This window comes from Fundulus heteroclitus, unplaced genomic scaffold (genome assembly GCF_011125445.2).
Source record: "Fundulus heteroclitus isolate FHET01 unplaced genomic scaffold, MU-UCD_Fhet_4.1 scaffold_39, whole genome shotgun sequence".
Taxonomy (NCBI): domain Eukaryota; kingdom Metazoa; phylum Chordata; class Actinopteri; order Cyprinodontiformes; family Fundulidae; genus Fundulus; species Fundulus heteroclitus.
In genome coordinates, this window is record NW_023396803.1 from 3,341,312 (window position 1) to 3,359,244 (window position 17,933).

Below are 17,933 nucleotides of genomic sequence, written 5' to 3' on the forward strand. Positions count from 1 at the left end.
GTGTGTGTATATATGTGTGTGTGTGTATGTATATATATATATGTATGTATGTATGTATATATATATATATATATATATATGTGTATATATGTATGTGTATATACGCTGAACTTTGAGGACTTGAGTTTGACACCCCTGCTCTACTCTATATACTAACCGTACCTTTTAAATTTGCCTCCGCTCTTTTTTTTTTTTTTTTTTTTTTTTGTCCCAGATGACAACCTCAGTGAGGATGACATCAATGAGTGTGAGAAGGAAGACCTTCTGCACGAGGATGATGGTGTGCCACATCCCGACCATGTCCTCAAGAAGAAAAAGAGAAGAAAGGACATCAGCATGAGGTGAGTATGTGACACGGATATCAAGGATCTAATTTGTGTGATTAGAACAGCGTCGTATCCCAGTGAAGCTCTGAGCTGCACAAGCAACAGTGCCATCAGTGTAGAAGTTCATGGTTGGTCCTGTGTGTGTGGTTTCCTGTGAATTGGGCAATAGTTAGATCTATGTCCTGATGCATCTCAGTAATCCAGGTAGAAAAGTAAAAAAGATACAGTTGAGTAGATCCTCTGGACAGGTTCTTGTTTGTTGAAACAGTTTGTCTCTCCTCCAAGAGACTTCTTTAGCTTGTAGAGTAAACTCAGCCTTATAAGCAGCACCTGTACATAGTAGATCAACAACTACCCCGTTTCCACCACCCTTTTTTAACCGAGCCGAGACCAATCTGAGCTCGGTAACCGAGATAACTATCGTGTGTAAACGGTAAGCAGACTGAACCGGGCCGCCCTAACTGCAGACCAGTTCCTGGTGTGGTCTCGGCCTGGTTCTTTCTGGCCCGGTTATCTGATAAAGAGCGCATGAGCAGACCGCGTCATGCCCTTACAGTCAGCTGACTGTCAGCGTTTTTTCCGGCGTGTCTGGATGCACGTCCCGATTCACACTCCATTCAGACAAATTTCAGACATTCATAATAATACTAGCTTCCTTACCGTGACACACGGTTTCCAGTGATGATTCTGCTTAGCAGTGTGATGAACCTCAGCGTCTGTTGTTGTTTCCTGCGTCTGTATCCACGTCACAAAAGCCGACTCTATGTCTAACCATAACATCCTGAATGTTACGGGCGCCGCCATTTTGATTTGTTCAGTTCCGCCTTCAATCCCAGAGAACAGTAGTACCGCAGATCGTCACTAGGAGGCGAGGAGGAGCTAAGGAACCGGGATAGCGTGGTGTGTAAACGGTTGTCAGAACGAGGCTCGGCTTGGTTTACTGATCCAAGCTCGGACTGGTCTCGGCTCGGCTCGGTTTAACAAGGGGAGTGGAAATGGGGCTAATGTTAACTGTGACAATCAAAACTGGTTGCTCACATGTAAAAGAGGACCATCATGCTACAAACCCATTGTTGGTGCCCTGATGGCCTCTTATTGTTCCCATGGCTGAGTCATGCTAGCAATAACAGCATTGTAGGTGGGGGACAATCCGACCTGGAGGCCTCAACCCTGTTTAATGCTGGGCGGTTTCTCTTCACAAAGATGGCTCCTTTACTCCTCTTTCAAATCAACATTCCTCCCTATCCAGGACGAGAACATCTTCATCCCTGAAAGAGTGACTTGAGTGTAAATTGCAGAATCTTGGCCTGATGATGTTGCTGTTCTGTGCTGGGCCATCCTTTTGACCTGTGGCTGCTTTGTTTCCCCAATGAATAACTGATCACAGTCCTCCTGGCACTTAACAGTACATACAACACTGCTCTGTCTGTGCTGGGGGACCAGCTCTTTGGGGTAAACCGGTCTTTGCCATAATGTGTTTCAATAAAGAAGAACCCATCCAGAGACTTTAGCTTTTTTCTGTGTTGGATCTATAGTTAAATTGTAAAAAAAAAACATCCTAGTGCTACACTGTTGCAGTGGTTAAAGGTATACTATGCAACTGGGGTTGATTTTCCAGCGAGGCTCCCCCCAGAGGGCGAAAGTAAAAGTGCACTGTCATAAAGATGCTGAGCTGTTCTGGTTTCTCCATCAAGCCAGGCGTGGTTGTTTTGAGCTTAGCAGACAGGCGAACGCAACGAAAAGTGGAAAAAACTGCAGTACAAACAATGACCAACACAGTGAAGGTATGAATATCAAGCTTCTTCCCGCAGCGCTATCTTGGCGAGGCGGCCGCCTCGCCAAACTCACGCTACTGCCTCGCCAACATTAAAAAAAATATATAATAATAAATTATAATATAAAAAAAAACCTTGATATGCTTTCATGTTTATTTGAGGTTAACACGCGGTTCTTTGTTGTTGCTTTCGCGCGTGCATATAGTGAATGGCAGGGCAAAAACACATGGAGTTCTCGCCGTAAAGCAAGACTTCTGTGTGTGCGAGCCGTGAGCTCTTGCGGTATTTCCCCCACAGACCCCCAGGGCGGCCGAGAAAACCTTTGTTCAACCTGAAATGACTCATTTAATCATCCAAAACGGTATGGAGCACATTAATTAAGTCTGAAAAATGTTGCTTAGTATGCCTTTAACTGTTAAAGGCATACTATACCTTTAAACCTTTAAGTATAAATAAAGCAGAAAGGGATCTGCTGGGAACTGACGTAACTTAACGTTGAATGGAAAACTTTTGGGGTGGGATAATCTAATTTTATTGCTTGTTTTAGAGTTTATATATAGACTTGCTTGTTGGTTGCACTTTGCACTTTATGTTCAACAAGGATTGATGTCCAAATCAATTTAAAGCTGTTGTCTTGAAAAATATTCAAGATTAATAGATTAATAAAAACATTAAAAGTTCTTGTTTTAAATAGTCCTCGTTTACAAACTTTCTTTATCTAGAGGCCATTTTTCTTGCCTGTGGTTAATGCAGAGAAAAGTTAAAATCAAATCACAATTTTGGTTGAAATATATTGTAGGCAGAACGCAATCATTTCTGCTCCAAGTTGAGACGCAGCAGCTCTTTTAGCACCTGATCTGCACAGCGATGAAACGGATTGATTTGTTGTTTTCATATGTTTAAAAAGACATGATAAATTAAACTGAAAAAAATAATCGTATTTAATCGCAATCGCAAAATTAAGATAAAAAAATCGCAATTAAATTATTTTCCATAATCTAAGGATTTGAAGAAATGTCGGAAGGTGTTGTTTATACTTTCAGGATCATATAATGTATTCCCAGTTGAATCTGTAACTGCAAATAGAGTTGTTTTTTCTTTATTTATTTTTAGCTGATTAGCTAAGAAGCTTCCTGATTGATTGCCATGTTCAAAGTTTTCTATTCAGAGTCTTAGTATTAAAAATGTATTTTGCTTTTCAATATATTTGTTTAATTCAAATTTTGCTTTACGACAGCATCTGCCTTTAATCTTCTAAACTGGTTAAAACTACTAGCATATGCGCGGGTCAGAGGACCGCACATTTCCGGTCAAGTTTTTTCTTTTATTTTTTTTAATTTTAAATTTTTTTTGTAGACCACAACCTTGGCGTCTCAGGCCTGTGAATTACGTGCCTGTCTAGGAATATGAAAACATGGGTAATTTCACTTTGTCAAACCCCAATTTAGCAGTATTTTAAATATGAAAATAAAATGTAGCCACATTTAAATATTTCAGGTTTCAGCCACAGATTAAAAAACAGCAAATAATTGATTTAGTCTGTTTTATTTAAAAACAAAAAACAAATAACCTTTTCTTTATTTTTCCATTACTGGTTTCTGATAAGGAACTTCAGTTACTGAAACACACACACACAGAACTAGAATAAATCATTTTAGAATTAATTGGATTTTACATACTTTCCCCTTGTTTACTTTAAATTTCTGACTTTGAAATACTTGAGTTGCTTCCATATAAATAAACTGACTTCTAGTATAGTATATTGTAACATTTTAAACAATAACGTGTAATAATAAAAAAAAGTGTTCTTTAAATTTTATTGATGAGAACTGAGTTTTTTAACAGTAAAATCACATGGTGATAACAAAATTTGATGAATCCATTGAAACAGGAAGAAAAGAGGGAAGTTAAAGCAGGGAGAGAAGGATGGGACTGAAGAGGCTCAGCTGCATAAGCAAGACAGTGACGATGAGGAGAAACGGAAGAAGAAATCAGATGATCTTTGGGCAAGTTTCCTGTCCGACGTGGGATCAAGACCCAATGACTCTGCACCTGCCTGCAAGTCAGAGAGCACAGACGACGTATGTATGTTTCTGACTAAAAGCAGGAAGGGCAGTTTTTCCAAGGGTTCACATGGCAACAATCTGACCTAAACAATGTTGGAATGTTCAACTGTAGCAGTAGGAAGATACCAGCGGTCATTAAATCAGAGATGTTTTCTTCTTCTATGTGTAATCATGTGTTTTTACTTGCAGACTGAATCTTCAGTAATAAAGGGGACTTCTTTAAGTACAGAAACCAAACCATCTCAACCAGCTAAAGTCACCATCACCAAAGTGTTTGACTTCGCTGGAGAAGAAGTTCGGTCAGTCTGTGAAGCATTCTCCCATTCTGAGACCTATAACGGGCTTTTTTCTCTTTACAGTGTAGATTGATCACATCCACCAGGTCTATGACTGCTGTTTACACTTCTCCCCATGTGTACAAGTGACAATGAACAGTAGATGGAGCTGCACACACACAAATGCTGCCTGGACATCACCTACATGTACAGTAAAATGCCATTAATGTGCGATATCTATATTGAAAATCTTTAACTTTCTTGCTAACATTAATGATCAAGCACATTTTTAAAATGTAGCCATCATGATGCACGGTTTTAGAACATGGCTGACATTTGCTTCTGAATGCAGCCAGACTGCATCATGGTTCCTCTCAGATGTTCAATATGCCTCCAGATCTGGATTTTAATCATAGATCGACTTGATCACAAGCATTCAGAACTGCAGTGTTATTCATTCTTGCGCTGGTGAGTCATAACTATCAATAAGGAGGACAGTTCAGATTACTAAAAAAGGCCCATTGCCAACACATTGCCGATGTTAAATCAAAGTCAGCACATTTTATGGCTTTTCTGCCATCACATTCCTGTCTGCGATGATCACCAGGGTGACATGCGCCACAGATCAACACAAACTTTGACAAGATGTGAGCTAATCCTGATACTGATTGCTGTAAACGTCCATCCAGCGCAGTGACACTCGTGAGTAATGCTGCACAGTGGATGTGGCACTTCTGGAAGACCTTGCAAAGGAGAATTGGGAGAGAACAGGTTTTCAGGGATCAAAGACATCCTGGCCAACATGCTGATTTAGACTCCATAGAGCATTGCATTCTGCTGTAACCTTCAGAGGACAGTGGCTACCCTCAGGTGCTGGGTCCTTACTATGGCGACCAGATCTCAAAGGATGCTTGTGAGGGACTGTGTGGGACACATTACCAGCACTGTGATGACGTCTTCATTTATATTTAGCACATATCACACATTACATTAATCTGTCCCTGCGTTGCCAGTTAGTGCACGACAATGAATTATTTAACTTTTTTGAACTCTAATAAATCTGTTAAACTTTTTAAAAGTTTAATAAATGTGTTCTAAGTTTATTAGAACAAAATAACGTTTTTAAAGTTCATCACTGGAGAACATCAGAAAAACAAAGATAAGCATGAGAATACAACAGGGTATACCAGAAATATACATTGCTGTGGCAATTTGTATTTGCCCCAGCAAATAAGTTTGGAATAAGTATACATAAAAACAGTCGACTAATCTAGTGCAATACATTAAAGTGATGGAGCAATTTAAGATGTTTATATGACAGAGTTATTCAGTAAATGTGGCTTATTTACTTATCCTGTTCAAAGACCGAACACTGGAGCAGAGTTAGTACTTCATGTGCATCTGTCTGTGTTTTTAGGGTAAATAAGGAGGTATCAATTGATTCAAAGGAAGCTAAGAGTTATCTGAAGAGTCAGAGCACTCAACAGGAGGAAGATGAGGATGAGGAGACGCTCTCATCCCCCACGCAGCCATCTCTTCCTGGTCCCAGGTAAACACCCAGTTTCACAGTATTTGCTGTCTCACCAAAACAACCTTAAAGTATAACCCCGGGCGGGTTGCGGTCCTGATCCAGTTCCGGTTTGCTGCAAACTCCGTCTCACACTGCTCCTATAGGAAACAGCAGCCAGCTGTGACTCCGGCTGCGGAAATGGCACTGACGAAAACAAAAGTTCATGTGGTCCTTTCTGTTGCTATCCGTCATAAGTGATTAAAAAACAGCCATGGTTTTAATTTTTAGGGCAAAACTCGTTATCCGTGCGCTTAAATATCCTATTTCATCCTCAAAATTTGTAGTTGTGATGATTATTCAAACCCAGTGTCTCATAAAATGACATAAGATCAATAAAAAGGCTCTCAAAGTATGTTATTTCTATGCTCTTAATCCCTTGTTTGCCTCCTCTCGAATGAATTACTGCTGATCATCTCTATGCGAGGCATAGAGGTGAGAAAACTCAGTGGGCCAGAACTAGTAGATCATATGCCACCAGCGATGGGCCCAGCTAACCAAAAACTTAGCTTCACTAACCCATGTTCCACTAACTAAAACATTAGCATCTCTTAGACAGCCGTAACTCAGGATTACCAGATCTGACTGTTTCCAGCCCAACCACAACGTAAAAGCTGCCACCTCAATAAAAACAGCTCAAACCCCAACCTCTCTTGTAACTCATGTTAAAGGGATACAGCAAGAGCATGCCCACAACTCAGTTAAAACACAGGAAAAAGATGGCACACAAAGATCGCTTTCTCAATCATCAGAACAACTGCAAAAAAGTTGCCTGACACCAACATAAGTTTTTTTTTTTTTTAACACTTTATTTATGGTGTTTTTTCCACAAAACAGATAATACATTTGTAGATTATAATGTGATATTTTGGTCAAAACAGTAACTACAACAATTGACGCCACACCTACTAGCAAATACAGACAAAAGGGGGGAACCCCCCCCCCCCCCAAAAAAAAAGAAGAAAAACAACAAAAGCAAACAAAAGGGGTGCATCACTGTATAATTAAGACAGGTAAGTGGGATAGAGCAACAATCTACACATAAGGTATATGCTCACAATTCCAGGCCAGGTAAGGTATCCACATATTGTATAAAGGGGTCCCACATTTTATAAAATTTGTGAACAGAGCCATTGAGAGTACATCTGGTCTTTTCTAGCTTCATATTGAGCATGACGTCTCTAAACCATTGACTACTTGTTGGAGGAATTGAATCCTTCCATTTAAAAAGAATGGCACGTCTAGCTAATAAGGAGAGAAAGGCAATGACCCTTTGTAAGTGTACTGGGAGACTGGACCCATCCGAGGATGATGCAATACCCAAAATGGCAATTGTTGGGGAGGGTTCAATATCAAGATTATATGCTATGGAAATTGTGTCAAAGAAGGAGTCCCAGAAAGGCGGCAGTTTAGGACAGGACCATAGCATATGGTAGTTACTAGCGGGGGCCTGTTTGCACCTGTCACAAATGGGGTTTATCGTTGGAAATATTTTTGCAAGTCTAACTTTGGAAAAGTGCAGTCTATGAAGGACCTTAAATTGTATTAAAGCATGTCTGGAACAAATAGAAGATGAGTGGACCCTAAGCAGAGCCATGTCCCATTCTTTATCTGAAAGTGGGACCCCCATATCATTTTCCCATTGTTCCCGAATATGAGATACAGAGGGACTGAGTGTATCCATTATCTGTGAGTAAATCATTGACACCCTACCTTTTTTTTAACAAATTCACCTTTAACAGAGAGTCTGGACAAGACAAAGGGGAAGGGTTTGGGAAATTGGCAAATTTCTTACGTACAAAATCCCTGACTTGTAAGTAGCGTAAAAAGTGGGCATTGGTCAGCTTATATTTTGCAGACAGTTGTTCAAAGCTCGCAAAAGTATTATCAATATATAAATCCCTAATGCTATGTATACCTTTGTCATGCCAGGTTTGGAAGCCTTTATCTAAAAGGTGGTTATTTACTATAGGAGAGTGGGAAGAGATGCTCTGGATCCCCAAGCATTTTTTGAATTGTTTCAGAATGTGTAATGACTGAGTTACCATTATATTTCCACTCACATTATTAACCGTTGGTGGCAGGGATGCACAGAGTAAAGCGGGGAGTGAGTGTGGACTGCTTGTGGCTCGTTCGATTTGAAGCCACGCAGGAGCAGTGCCACTCCAATCTTTCAACCATAAAGAGATAGCATTCAGGTTTGCAGCCCAATAATATGTACGGAGGTTTGGTAAGGAAAGTCCACCACAGGTTTTTGGTCTCTCCAAAAAGTCTTTCCTTATGCATGCTGATTTATTATTCCAAATAAAAGGAGAGATTGTTTGATTAAATGCCCTAAAAAATGTCAGTGGTATAAAAATAGGTACAGCTTGAAATAAATAAACATATTTGGGTACTATGTTCATTTTTACAGAGTTTATTCTCCCTATAAGGGATAATGGTAAAGTGGACCAGCGCTTGATGTCTTTTTTGGTCTGCTCCAGAAGAGTCCTACCATCATTTATTTTTCTTAAATAAATGATGGTAGGACTTGGTAACTTCTACTCCAAGATATGTAAAAGAGTTACCTGAGAGCTTAAATGGTAGGTTGGGATATTTTTCGGCAGTTTTATTAATGGGAAAGTACTCGCTTTTGTTATAATTAATTTTGTACCCTGATATTTTTCCAAAGTTCTCCAGGACAGATAGAGCTTCAGGGTATGCTCGCGTTAGGATTGGTGGTATATAATAATAAATCGTCTGCATAGAGTGAGACTGTGTGTGTTAGGCCACCACGCACAATACCTTGAATGCGACTATTGCTTCTTAGAGCTATTGAAAGCGGCTCTATAGCTAGAACAAAAAGTAGTGGACTTTGTGGATCTCCTTGTTTGGTCCCCCTGTGTAAAGAAAAGTAATCAGAGGAGACTGAATTGGTATTAACTGATGACATTGGGTCAGTGTATATCAACTTAATTAGTTCAATGAACTTACGGCCAAATCCAAATCTAGACAATGTATGAAAAAGATAGTCCCATCGACCCTATCGAATGCCTTTTCGCCATCAAGTGATATCACCGCTTCTGGAGATTTACTAGGTTTAGTATATATAATGTTAAACAGGCGCCTCAAATTAAAATAGGACTGCCTGTCCTGGATGAATCCAGTCTGGTCTTCTGAAATGAAATAAGGAAGGGCTGACTCAAGGCGGAGTGCAATGACTTTTGAGAATACTTTACCATCACAATTGGTCAAACTGATGGGTCTGTATGATGAGCAGTCAAGCGGGTCTTTGTTTTTTTTCAGCAGTAGTAGGGTGATAGATGCTTGACGGAGGGTAGGTGGAAGAATTTTATTTTTTAGTGCTTCCTTATAAACTGAGAGAAGAAGAGGGGCGAGTTGGTCCTTAAATTTTTTGTAGAATTCTGTGGGGAATCCATCTGGGCCAGGGGCCTTACCACTTTGTAGAGACATTATTGCAGTTAATATTTCTTCTTGTGTGATTGGCTGTTCTAAGTTCACCTTGGTTTCAGAATCAATTGTAGGAATATCTAAATTAGAGAAAAAAGTGTTGAATTGGTGCTGATCAGGTTTTAGGTCTGAGGAATATAAGTTGGAGTAAAACTCTCTGAATTGAACATTGATGGCTTGATGGTCCTCAGTTACTGAGCCATCAGATAATGTAATTTGGGAGATGACATGAGATGCTGCTTTTTGACGAAGCTGACTGGCCAGTAATTTGGAAGGTTTATCGCCCTCTTCGTAGAATCTAGAGCGGGATTTAAAGATTAACCTTTCTGCCTCAGTAGTTGATAAAAGATCAGCTTCTGTTTGCAAGCCTATTCTCGCCTTTACCAGGTCTGGAGATGGAGAAGCCGAAATGCGGCTATCCAGGGTCTTAATTCTAGAGGACAGATCTGCAAAGTTATTTTGGTGAATATTCCTTGTGTAAGCATTATGAGCAATGATCTGCCCTCTAAGATATGCCTTAAGTGCTTCCCATAATGTTGAAGCTGACACGTCATCAGTAACATTTGTATCTAAGTAGATATTTATTTGTTCTTCAACAAACAAGACAAAGTCAGAGTCAGCAAGCAGAAGTGGATCAAGCCGCCATGACCGTCTTAGCCTTTGAGATGGGAGTTTTATAGTCATACTAACGGGGCATGATCAGAGATCATAATTGGATTATATTTACATTCAGAAATAGCATTTAGAAAAGGATCCACTAGAAAAAAAATCTATTCTTGAAAATGATTTGTGTGCATTAGAAAAAAAAGAATACTCTCTCTTGGTGGGATTTTTAATTCTCCATGGGTCTATCAATTTGTGCATCTCCATGAAAGATTGTACTACTTGTGCTGACTTATTTGGCCTTGACATAGAATGAGATGAACGATCCCAAACCGGGTCCATTACCAAAATGTAATCACCAGATAAAATGCAGTGTTTCCCCCAGGAATTTGCTTAGGCGAGGCGTTGAGTTGTCGGACACGCGGAGCCCGGTGGGGTGGGGGGGGAGGGGGGTGGCTGAGGAGAAGAAAACATCTGAAATGCTCCTCATTTCAGATGTTTCAATATCTATCCTAATTGAATGATAAAATGTAATAATGGATGCACAGAAGAAATAAAAAACATAAAACATAACAAAAACATAAAAAACATAAAATAAAAACATACACATCACACACGCAGTCACATTTAACATATCCTGACCAAAACCCTAGTGCCATAAAATGGCAACCCCCCCTTAAACACTTTAAATTTCTGCAAACTCTCATTTGCATTCTTTCTGCTGATAAGAATTTCTAGCATTGTGAACCACGAAAATGCCATTTAGTTACACAGCTAACGGTAATGGGGAAAAATGAACGATTGTCCATCTTATAAGTCCGTAGACTTTATGTAGTAGCATTGATGGTCGCAAGCAATGAAACATAACAAAGTAGAACATATGTTTTTTCTCGTAATGGTGCAACCAGAAGTAACCTATTCTACATTGGACCCGTCACTTTGGTCTTTACCCGGAGCCGCGGGTAGAGAAGATTGGCTAGCGATGTTGTGGCTGATGTATGCGTGTGCTTCCTCGGGAACTTCGGTGAACTTCATGCGCTTTTTGTCATGGCTGAACTGTAGTGTGGCAGGGTAGTACATGGCAAACTTTATCTGTGCTGCGTGGAGCAGCTGCTTGGATTCGGAGAAGGCGGCGCAGCGCTTATTAATGTCTGGGCTGAAATCGGGGAAGATGTAATTGACAAACTGGTCAGACTGGTCTCAGCACGGTTAAAAAAGTGTGGTGGAAACAGGGTATATGAATATTCTTGGATACAGAACCCTGTGAACAACCAGCTTTTTTACCAATGACCTTTTAGGCCCGTTTACACTACACCTAAAAACCGAGCCATGCCGAGACCAGTCCAAGCTTGGATCAGTTAACCGGGATAAAAACGGCCGTTTACACACAAGAGTTATCTCGGTTATCTCGGTTCCTTGGTTGCTCCTCGCCTCCTAGTGACGATCTGCGATACTGCTGCTCTCTGGGATTGAAGGCGGAACCGAGCAAATCAAAATGGCGGCGCCCGTAACATTCAGGATGTTATGGTTAGACAGAGTCGGCTTTTGGGAAGTGGATAAGACAAACGAACGTCTAATAAGGATTTACAGACGCAGGAAACAACAACAGACACTGAGGTTCATCACACTGCTAAGCAGAATCATCACTGGAAACCGTGTGTCACGGTAAGGAAGCTAGTATTATTATGAATGTCTGAAATTTGTCTGAATGGAGTGTGAATCGGGACGTGCATCCAGACACGCCGGAAAAACCGCTGACAGTCAGCTGACTGTAAGGGCATGACGCGGTCTGCTCATGCGCTCTTTATCAGATAACCGGGCCAGAAAGAACCAGGCCGAGACCACACCAGGAACTGGTCTGCAGTTAGCGCGGTCCGGTTGTGTCTAGCGCGGTCCGGTTCAGTCTGCTTACCGTTTACACTCGATAGTTATCTCGGTTACCGAGCTCAGACTGGTCTGGACACGGTTAAAAAAGGGTGGTGTAAACAGGGTATATGAATATTCTTGGATACAGAACCCTGTGAACAACCAGCTTTTTTACCAATGACCTTTTGTTGCTTACTATCCTTGTAAAGGGTATTAATCTGTCCAGTCAGCAGTCTTTCCTGTAGTTGTGTAGTCCATATTATGGCCATTGCATTTACACATGGAAAAAAAGATCAAATGGTATTATTTGGTATTCCACTGATTTTGGTGATTTTCAATATTTCTAAGTCATATTCTTTAAAATTTCAAGTTTCCCTTTATTAAATGAGTGACAAAAAATTGAACTTTTTATAATATTCTAATTCTTTTTAGACATTTCTGTATGTGTGTATCATGTTTTTCTTGTAATGCCACCTTTGTGTGATTGATTTAGTTTCCACAGCAATAAATGGTGTGGGGATGTGCACATCCTTTTTCCGGAGAAGAAAGCCCAGACAGGAGGGAGGAAATGGGAAATAGTCCCTTAGTGAAAGGGAACCTCACTGTCCACAACCCATTTCCTATTTATCTGTGCATGTGTGTGTCTGTGCAATAAGTGGGAGGGGGTGGGGTGATGGCACAGCAGGAAATGGCCATCAAAGCAAATCCCTCATTAATCTTAGCCTACGTCTATTGGTTAGTGTTTAGTTGAATTCTCTCTCACATTATGGAGCTGTTATACCATATTTAAGTTAAGATGTCTTTCTTCAGCAAAGTAAATGTTAACTGCAGATGCAAATCACTTGTAGTTATTCAATCAATGAGGTCAAGGAGGCAACTATTAATCTGTCCACCCATACAGGTTGAGCACATTCTGTCACTGGATTCCAGGTTAGCTGTTTTATATTCAAGACAATACACTACTAAATTCAAAATGATACACTTCTATTTATTTTCATCAAACTAAGAGCAAAAACAATACTTTAAACAGCAAAGAACATGATAGAGAAAAATACAGCCATGGCCAAGTTGTTCTCAGGCGGCAGTTTTCTCTGACGTGTAGGATATGAACTCTTTGGCCAAATCCCCACCAACGGTGAGTGGGAAAAGAATATTCAATGAGATGTGATGATTAACTAAGAGAGAGTAATTAGATCAGATCAGGTTTATCTCTGGTGCTGCAGCAGACCAAGCATCAGCAAAGTATAATCTGAGCGCATTACTGTAAGGTTCTCATGGTTGGATGGCATTTTAAAACGCCAAAATAACTTCTGCTGAAATGGTTGCCACTAATTAACCAAGCGGGAGTTAGTCCCGTAGCGTGAAATTACAAGGCCCGTCTCCATTGAGCTGTTATTATAGCTGATGTAAGGCGTCTAACTTGGACATCCCAGTTCCCACAGCAGGTGGTTGGCAACAACATGACTGTGTGTCAAACACTGCTGCCACTCCCACAAACTAAAGCTATAGAAGAATGGGTGCTTTCTTTTTTATTATTTAGTTATTTTCTACCCCAAAGCAGTTTAAGGGGTAGGGTTGGAGTGCTTTTAAGACATGCTGCAGCGAGTGGAGCAGGTCTGGTCAGCTCAGCTCTCAGCCACTGCTGTAAACGGGAGAAGTCATTGTGACCAGGAGAAAGGCTGGACACCTGGCCTCTACTGCCAAGCTCCTGGAGCTGGGAATAGCTCAGTATTAGAGCCACGCATTAAGCAAGCTGGCCTTTCTGTCTTCACTCACTGTTTTAGCTCAGGCAGAGCCATGCCTTCTCAAACACAAGCACAGCTATTGGGCCCGAACAGTTCTCCTGTGAATGTGTCACGCCAATCACTTATCTCTGCTTCATCGCTTCTTTCCGCAGCGCTAAACGTCCAGCAGGCATGTCCAGCATCCTTAGTCGCATTGGAGGAAAGAAACAAAAAATGAGCACGCTGGAAAAGTCAAAGATGGACTGGGATGCTTTTAAATCAGAAGAGGGCATCACCGAGGAGCTCGCCATCCACAACAGAGGCCGAGAAGGGTAAGACACTTTCTTAGTGGACTTAAAGGTCAGGGTTCATGGCCTAACATTGAGTCTTAATTAAGACAAACAGCAGATTTAATTAACCATCCACACTAAACAAAATTCACAAACATTAACTTTTTGTTCTTTGTAACCATAGGAAACCGTCACAGATGTATACTGGATTGGGCCAGTTGCCTATTGTTTCATTAGCTGTGTCATGTAGCAATAAAACAATTGCATAATAAAAATAAGCTGTATGATAAATTGAAATGAGCTAGATGATTTCCGTTTGCATGCTAGTTTGTTTTCTTGTGTCTGCCTCTCTTTCTCCCAAAGATACTGGATGGTGGAAGGTTTCAGCACCCAGCCCTTCCCTTCTCGTTTCCTGCTTCACAAACTTGCCAGGTGCATGGTCTCGCTAGGTAGCTCAGATTGTGTGGAATGACAGACCTGTGAGGAATAGCAAGGCCGTGGAAAAGACATGGAATTGCTTTTAGAACCGAACGTGACAGCGGCAGTGTGGGAGCACTTTGGATTTAAACCAACGGACCGTGGTGAAGCGCCTCACCTGGACGAGGCAGCCTGTTGCATTTGTTCCGCAGTAGTGGCAGCAAAAGACAGCAATCTAACAAAGTTGCAGCTGCACCTAAAACACATCCTCCCAATGCAGTTTTGCCCTGCTGTGAAAAAAATCCCAACCAGTGGGCCGTCTTCCTGACCGCCCACTGTCACTGGAGCGTTAGGCTTAGTGAGTACTTACAGAAATTAGTAGATTTTCAGCTAGCGTGGCCTAGACTGATGAGCAGTTTCAGGTCGGAAACTTGAAGAACAGATTTTCTTCCAGTCAGTGAATGCACCTCTGGAAGCTTTACCAGGTTGCATCAATAACAACACTCTTGATGGACGCTGTCAGAGCGTACTATTTTGAATATATATTTATGTACTGGGTTAGCCAAACAAACAATTATTTTAGGCACAGATATGTGCCTAAAATATTCTGTCACAAACGCACGATTACTCTCAGGTTTTCAGAGCAATCCACCAGTTAATAACTCTTATAATAGCATTATGATAGCACTTCCAGACAGAGCAATAGATATTCTAGTGTGTTTTGAAAATGAAAGGAATTTTCCATATCCAGCAGACATAACGTAACTGTAGGAGAAAACTGTTGCTCCAGCCTCCCTCAGCATGACTGCAGTGTTCTTCTCCAGATTCCTTTTAGTTTTCTTAAAGGCGTTGGAGCTGACCTGCTGCCTTTTTATAGGCCTTATTTTTACCTTTTACACACCAGATTGGGTAAATCTTTGAACAAACATTGTGCTATTTTCTGTGTTTAATGTGTGTAGTGTTTTCGAGAAAGTGTGATGCAGATGTTGAATTTGGCCTGGTATTTAGATACCTATATGCTAACAGTGCAATACTTGTTTGTTTATCAGCAAAGCTAAAACCCATTCTCTCTTTGATATTGATTAGGATTCAGAGATGCATGGTGACACATGCACACATTGTCCTGGGAGTTTACTCCTTCCTTAACTCCAGTCATGCACTCTGTGCTGTGGGAGCATGTGTTTGAGTTGAGGTGAGACTCTTTTTCTCTTTGTGTCTTTAGGTATGTGGAGCGGAAGAACTTCTTGGAGCGTGTGGACCACCGGCAGTTTGAGCTGGAAAAAGCAGTCCGACTGAGCAATATGAAACAATGACACACTGATGATTAATGGACTGGCATGCAGGGCAGAGTAGGGCTTTGAATTGCTCTGACTTGGTTTTGATGTTCATCCTGTAAGAAGAGATCTCACTGGATCTGTGGCTGGAGCCTATTTCTGGCTGGATATATAAATAGGTTGAGGTCATGTTGATGCCTCTTGGGCTTCAATCCTTGAGAGAATCAGTTTGTGTTTGCTGCTTTTCCAGCTGCTCACATCCGTTTTCACATTCTCTCCTGAGCCAGTATTGAATTAGTCTGACAAATGACACCATGTGACTTTAAGCATTGCACACGTTTGCTCATTTCCATCGAATAAAGCCACATCTCTCCCTTTCATGGCTGAGCTGCATGACTGGCTGGTGTTTGTCCAAAGACCAGATTAAAGACCAGAAACATTTCCTGTGGATGTTCTTTGTATATTATTAAAGCACATTTGAAACTTGGACGTGTACAACAGCAGTTAGATATTCCACAAGAATCCAAAGTCAGAGAGGATGTAGATCAGAATGTGGTTATGGATGGTTGTACTCTAACTACTGCTTAGCATTGAACCGTACTCTGTAGAATGGTCTGTGGTATTTGAGGTCCAACCTGTAGAAAGCCAGTTTTTCTGTTGTTATTGAGTTATATTCTGGGAACGAGGTGTTGATTTTTATCACTGAACTGACTGGAAGATTAGCTGTGTGGTTGTGACATGGTTGTGCGACCACACAGCACCGTCACCATATATCGATGCATGCAGGATCCGTCACTGTTTCTTCCCTACTGACACAGAAGCTCAGACTATCTCCATTGGTGGTGCAGAACCATGACAGCAGTGCATCCTCGTTAACTTGGACTTTTCCATCTCTGCTTCTACACAGAATGCTACAATCCCAGCAGGCACATCCACCCTGCCCTCTGAAGAACTGCCAGAGTCCCTGTATGCTTGTTTTGTTTAAAACAATAAATGAATTGACTCATCATTTGTGTAAATAAAAGTCAGGACGATGTTTTCTACATTTTCTGTCTTTGTTCATTCTAACTTTTTTGGTTTTTTACGCTCGCAAATTCAAGGTTAATTCAAGGTTAATTTTAAATCACTGTGTACAGTGATTTAAAATCATAATTAGGTATTCCATTTTCAGCACTATATTTAGTCATGTTCATTGAAGCAATGGAGCCAAAAACTTTGAGAGTGGGGATAGAGCGACAGATTTGCCCAGTTTATTCTGTTAGATCTTCACCAGGGTTCTCGTGTACACAGACTGCACAGCTGTCATGCTAAACACATTCACACATACTGTTATGTGCTTTGGCCACACAATTCTGTTTATTTGGTTTTGTTAGATTGGTTTGTATAGACTTTAGTTGAGTGGTTTTGTTGAGAGATTTTAGCGTTGGATAATTTAAATTTTGTTTAGTAATTGTATTACATTAGTTGTGGTGCTATTGGTCTGCCTATAAATAGGCAGGGTCTCAACATTTCAGAGAGCCCGCCCTGCTGCTCGTCACCACACCCAGCATGTGTCCCGGGTGTGGTGCACGCTCCAGAATCTGTCTTCTGGAGCTGTAGGACACTGATGATGATGATGATGATGATGATGATGATGATGATGATGACGACTCCAGCCGGCCATGCCTTAGCTTTTTGTTTGCTGTTTTGGTGATTTTGGCCTGGTGGGACCGGCTGTCCTGTTTTCAGGTTTTGTTTTGCTTTAGTCTGCTTCTAGTAGAGGCTTCGACGGCCCTGTACAGGGTTGGCCCTCTGCTATAGCAGTCTGGTCTTTTGATCGGCTCACCACGTCCAACTTTCTGTTCATACTTTGGAGAGTTATGGGTTTTTTCTCTATTTTTTCTTTCCCTTTTTTTTTTTTTTTTTTTTGAACACGGACAAACCGAGGGTATTTAACTCTCTCTTTTTTTCCCTCTCCATAGGAGGGAGAGGGAAAAATGTGTTGCGTCCCCTTTCTGGGACGTAACACATACGAAACAGTGCGTAGAGGGGCCACTGCGTGCTTTACGACATAAGTCCCACTTTCCGTGAAATTGGACGCTCCTGCACATGTACTTTGGGCCGCCCTGACAACGTCAGTATAATCAGTAGAAATACCCTGAAGGCACCCACCCTACTTCCAAATAATCATGGCAATGATGCTGTTGGGGAGTCTACACACCTTGAGGGATACTTGCAGAGAATTGCTGCAAACCAGCAGCTTGCTGAGTGGCATCAGTGACTCATTAAAGAACTTTGTTGTGTTACAATGTTTATGGAAC

The 17,933-nt window shown here is 41.1% G+C and overlaps 1 protein-coding gene across 3 annotated transcripts; it reads left to right on the forward strand.

Moving 5' to 3' along the window:
* Window positions 1–214: 214 nt before the first annotated feature.
* Window positions 215–16,678, forward strand: cfdp1 (craniofacial development protein 1; the record flags this gene model as incomplete). Of its 3 annotated transcripts, XR_004929081.1 has the most annotated exon segments (7): window positions 215–341; window positions 3,993–4,182; window positions 4,357–4,466; window positions 5,860–5,991; window positions 13,826–13,984; window positions 14,306–15,551; window positions 16,541–16,642. XR_004929081.1 is itself a non-coding variant. In XM_036130850.1 (6 exon segments), coding segments are annotated over 6 exon segments (833 nt in total), but the record flags the coding sequence as incomplete, so codon positions are not given.
* Between the last annotated feature and the right edge of the window lie 1,255 nt (window positions 16,679–17,933).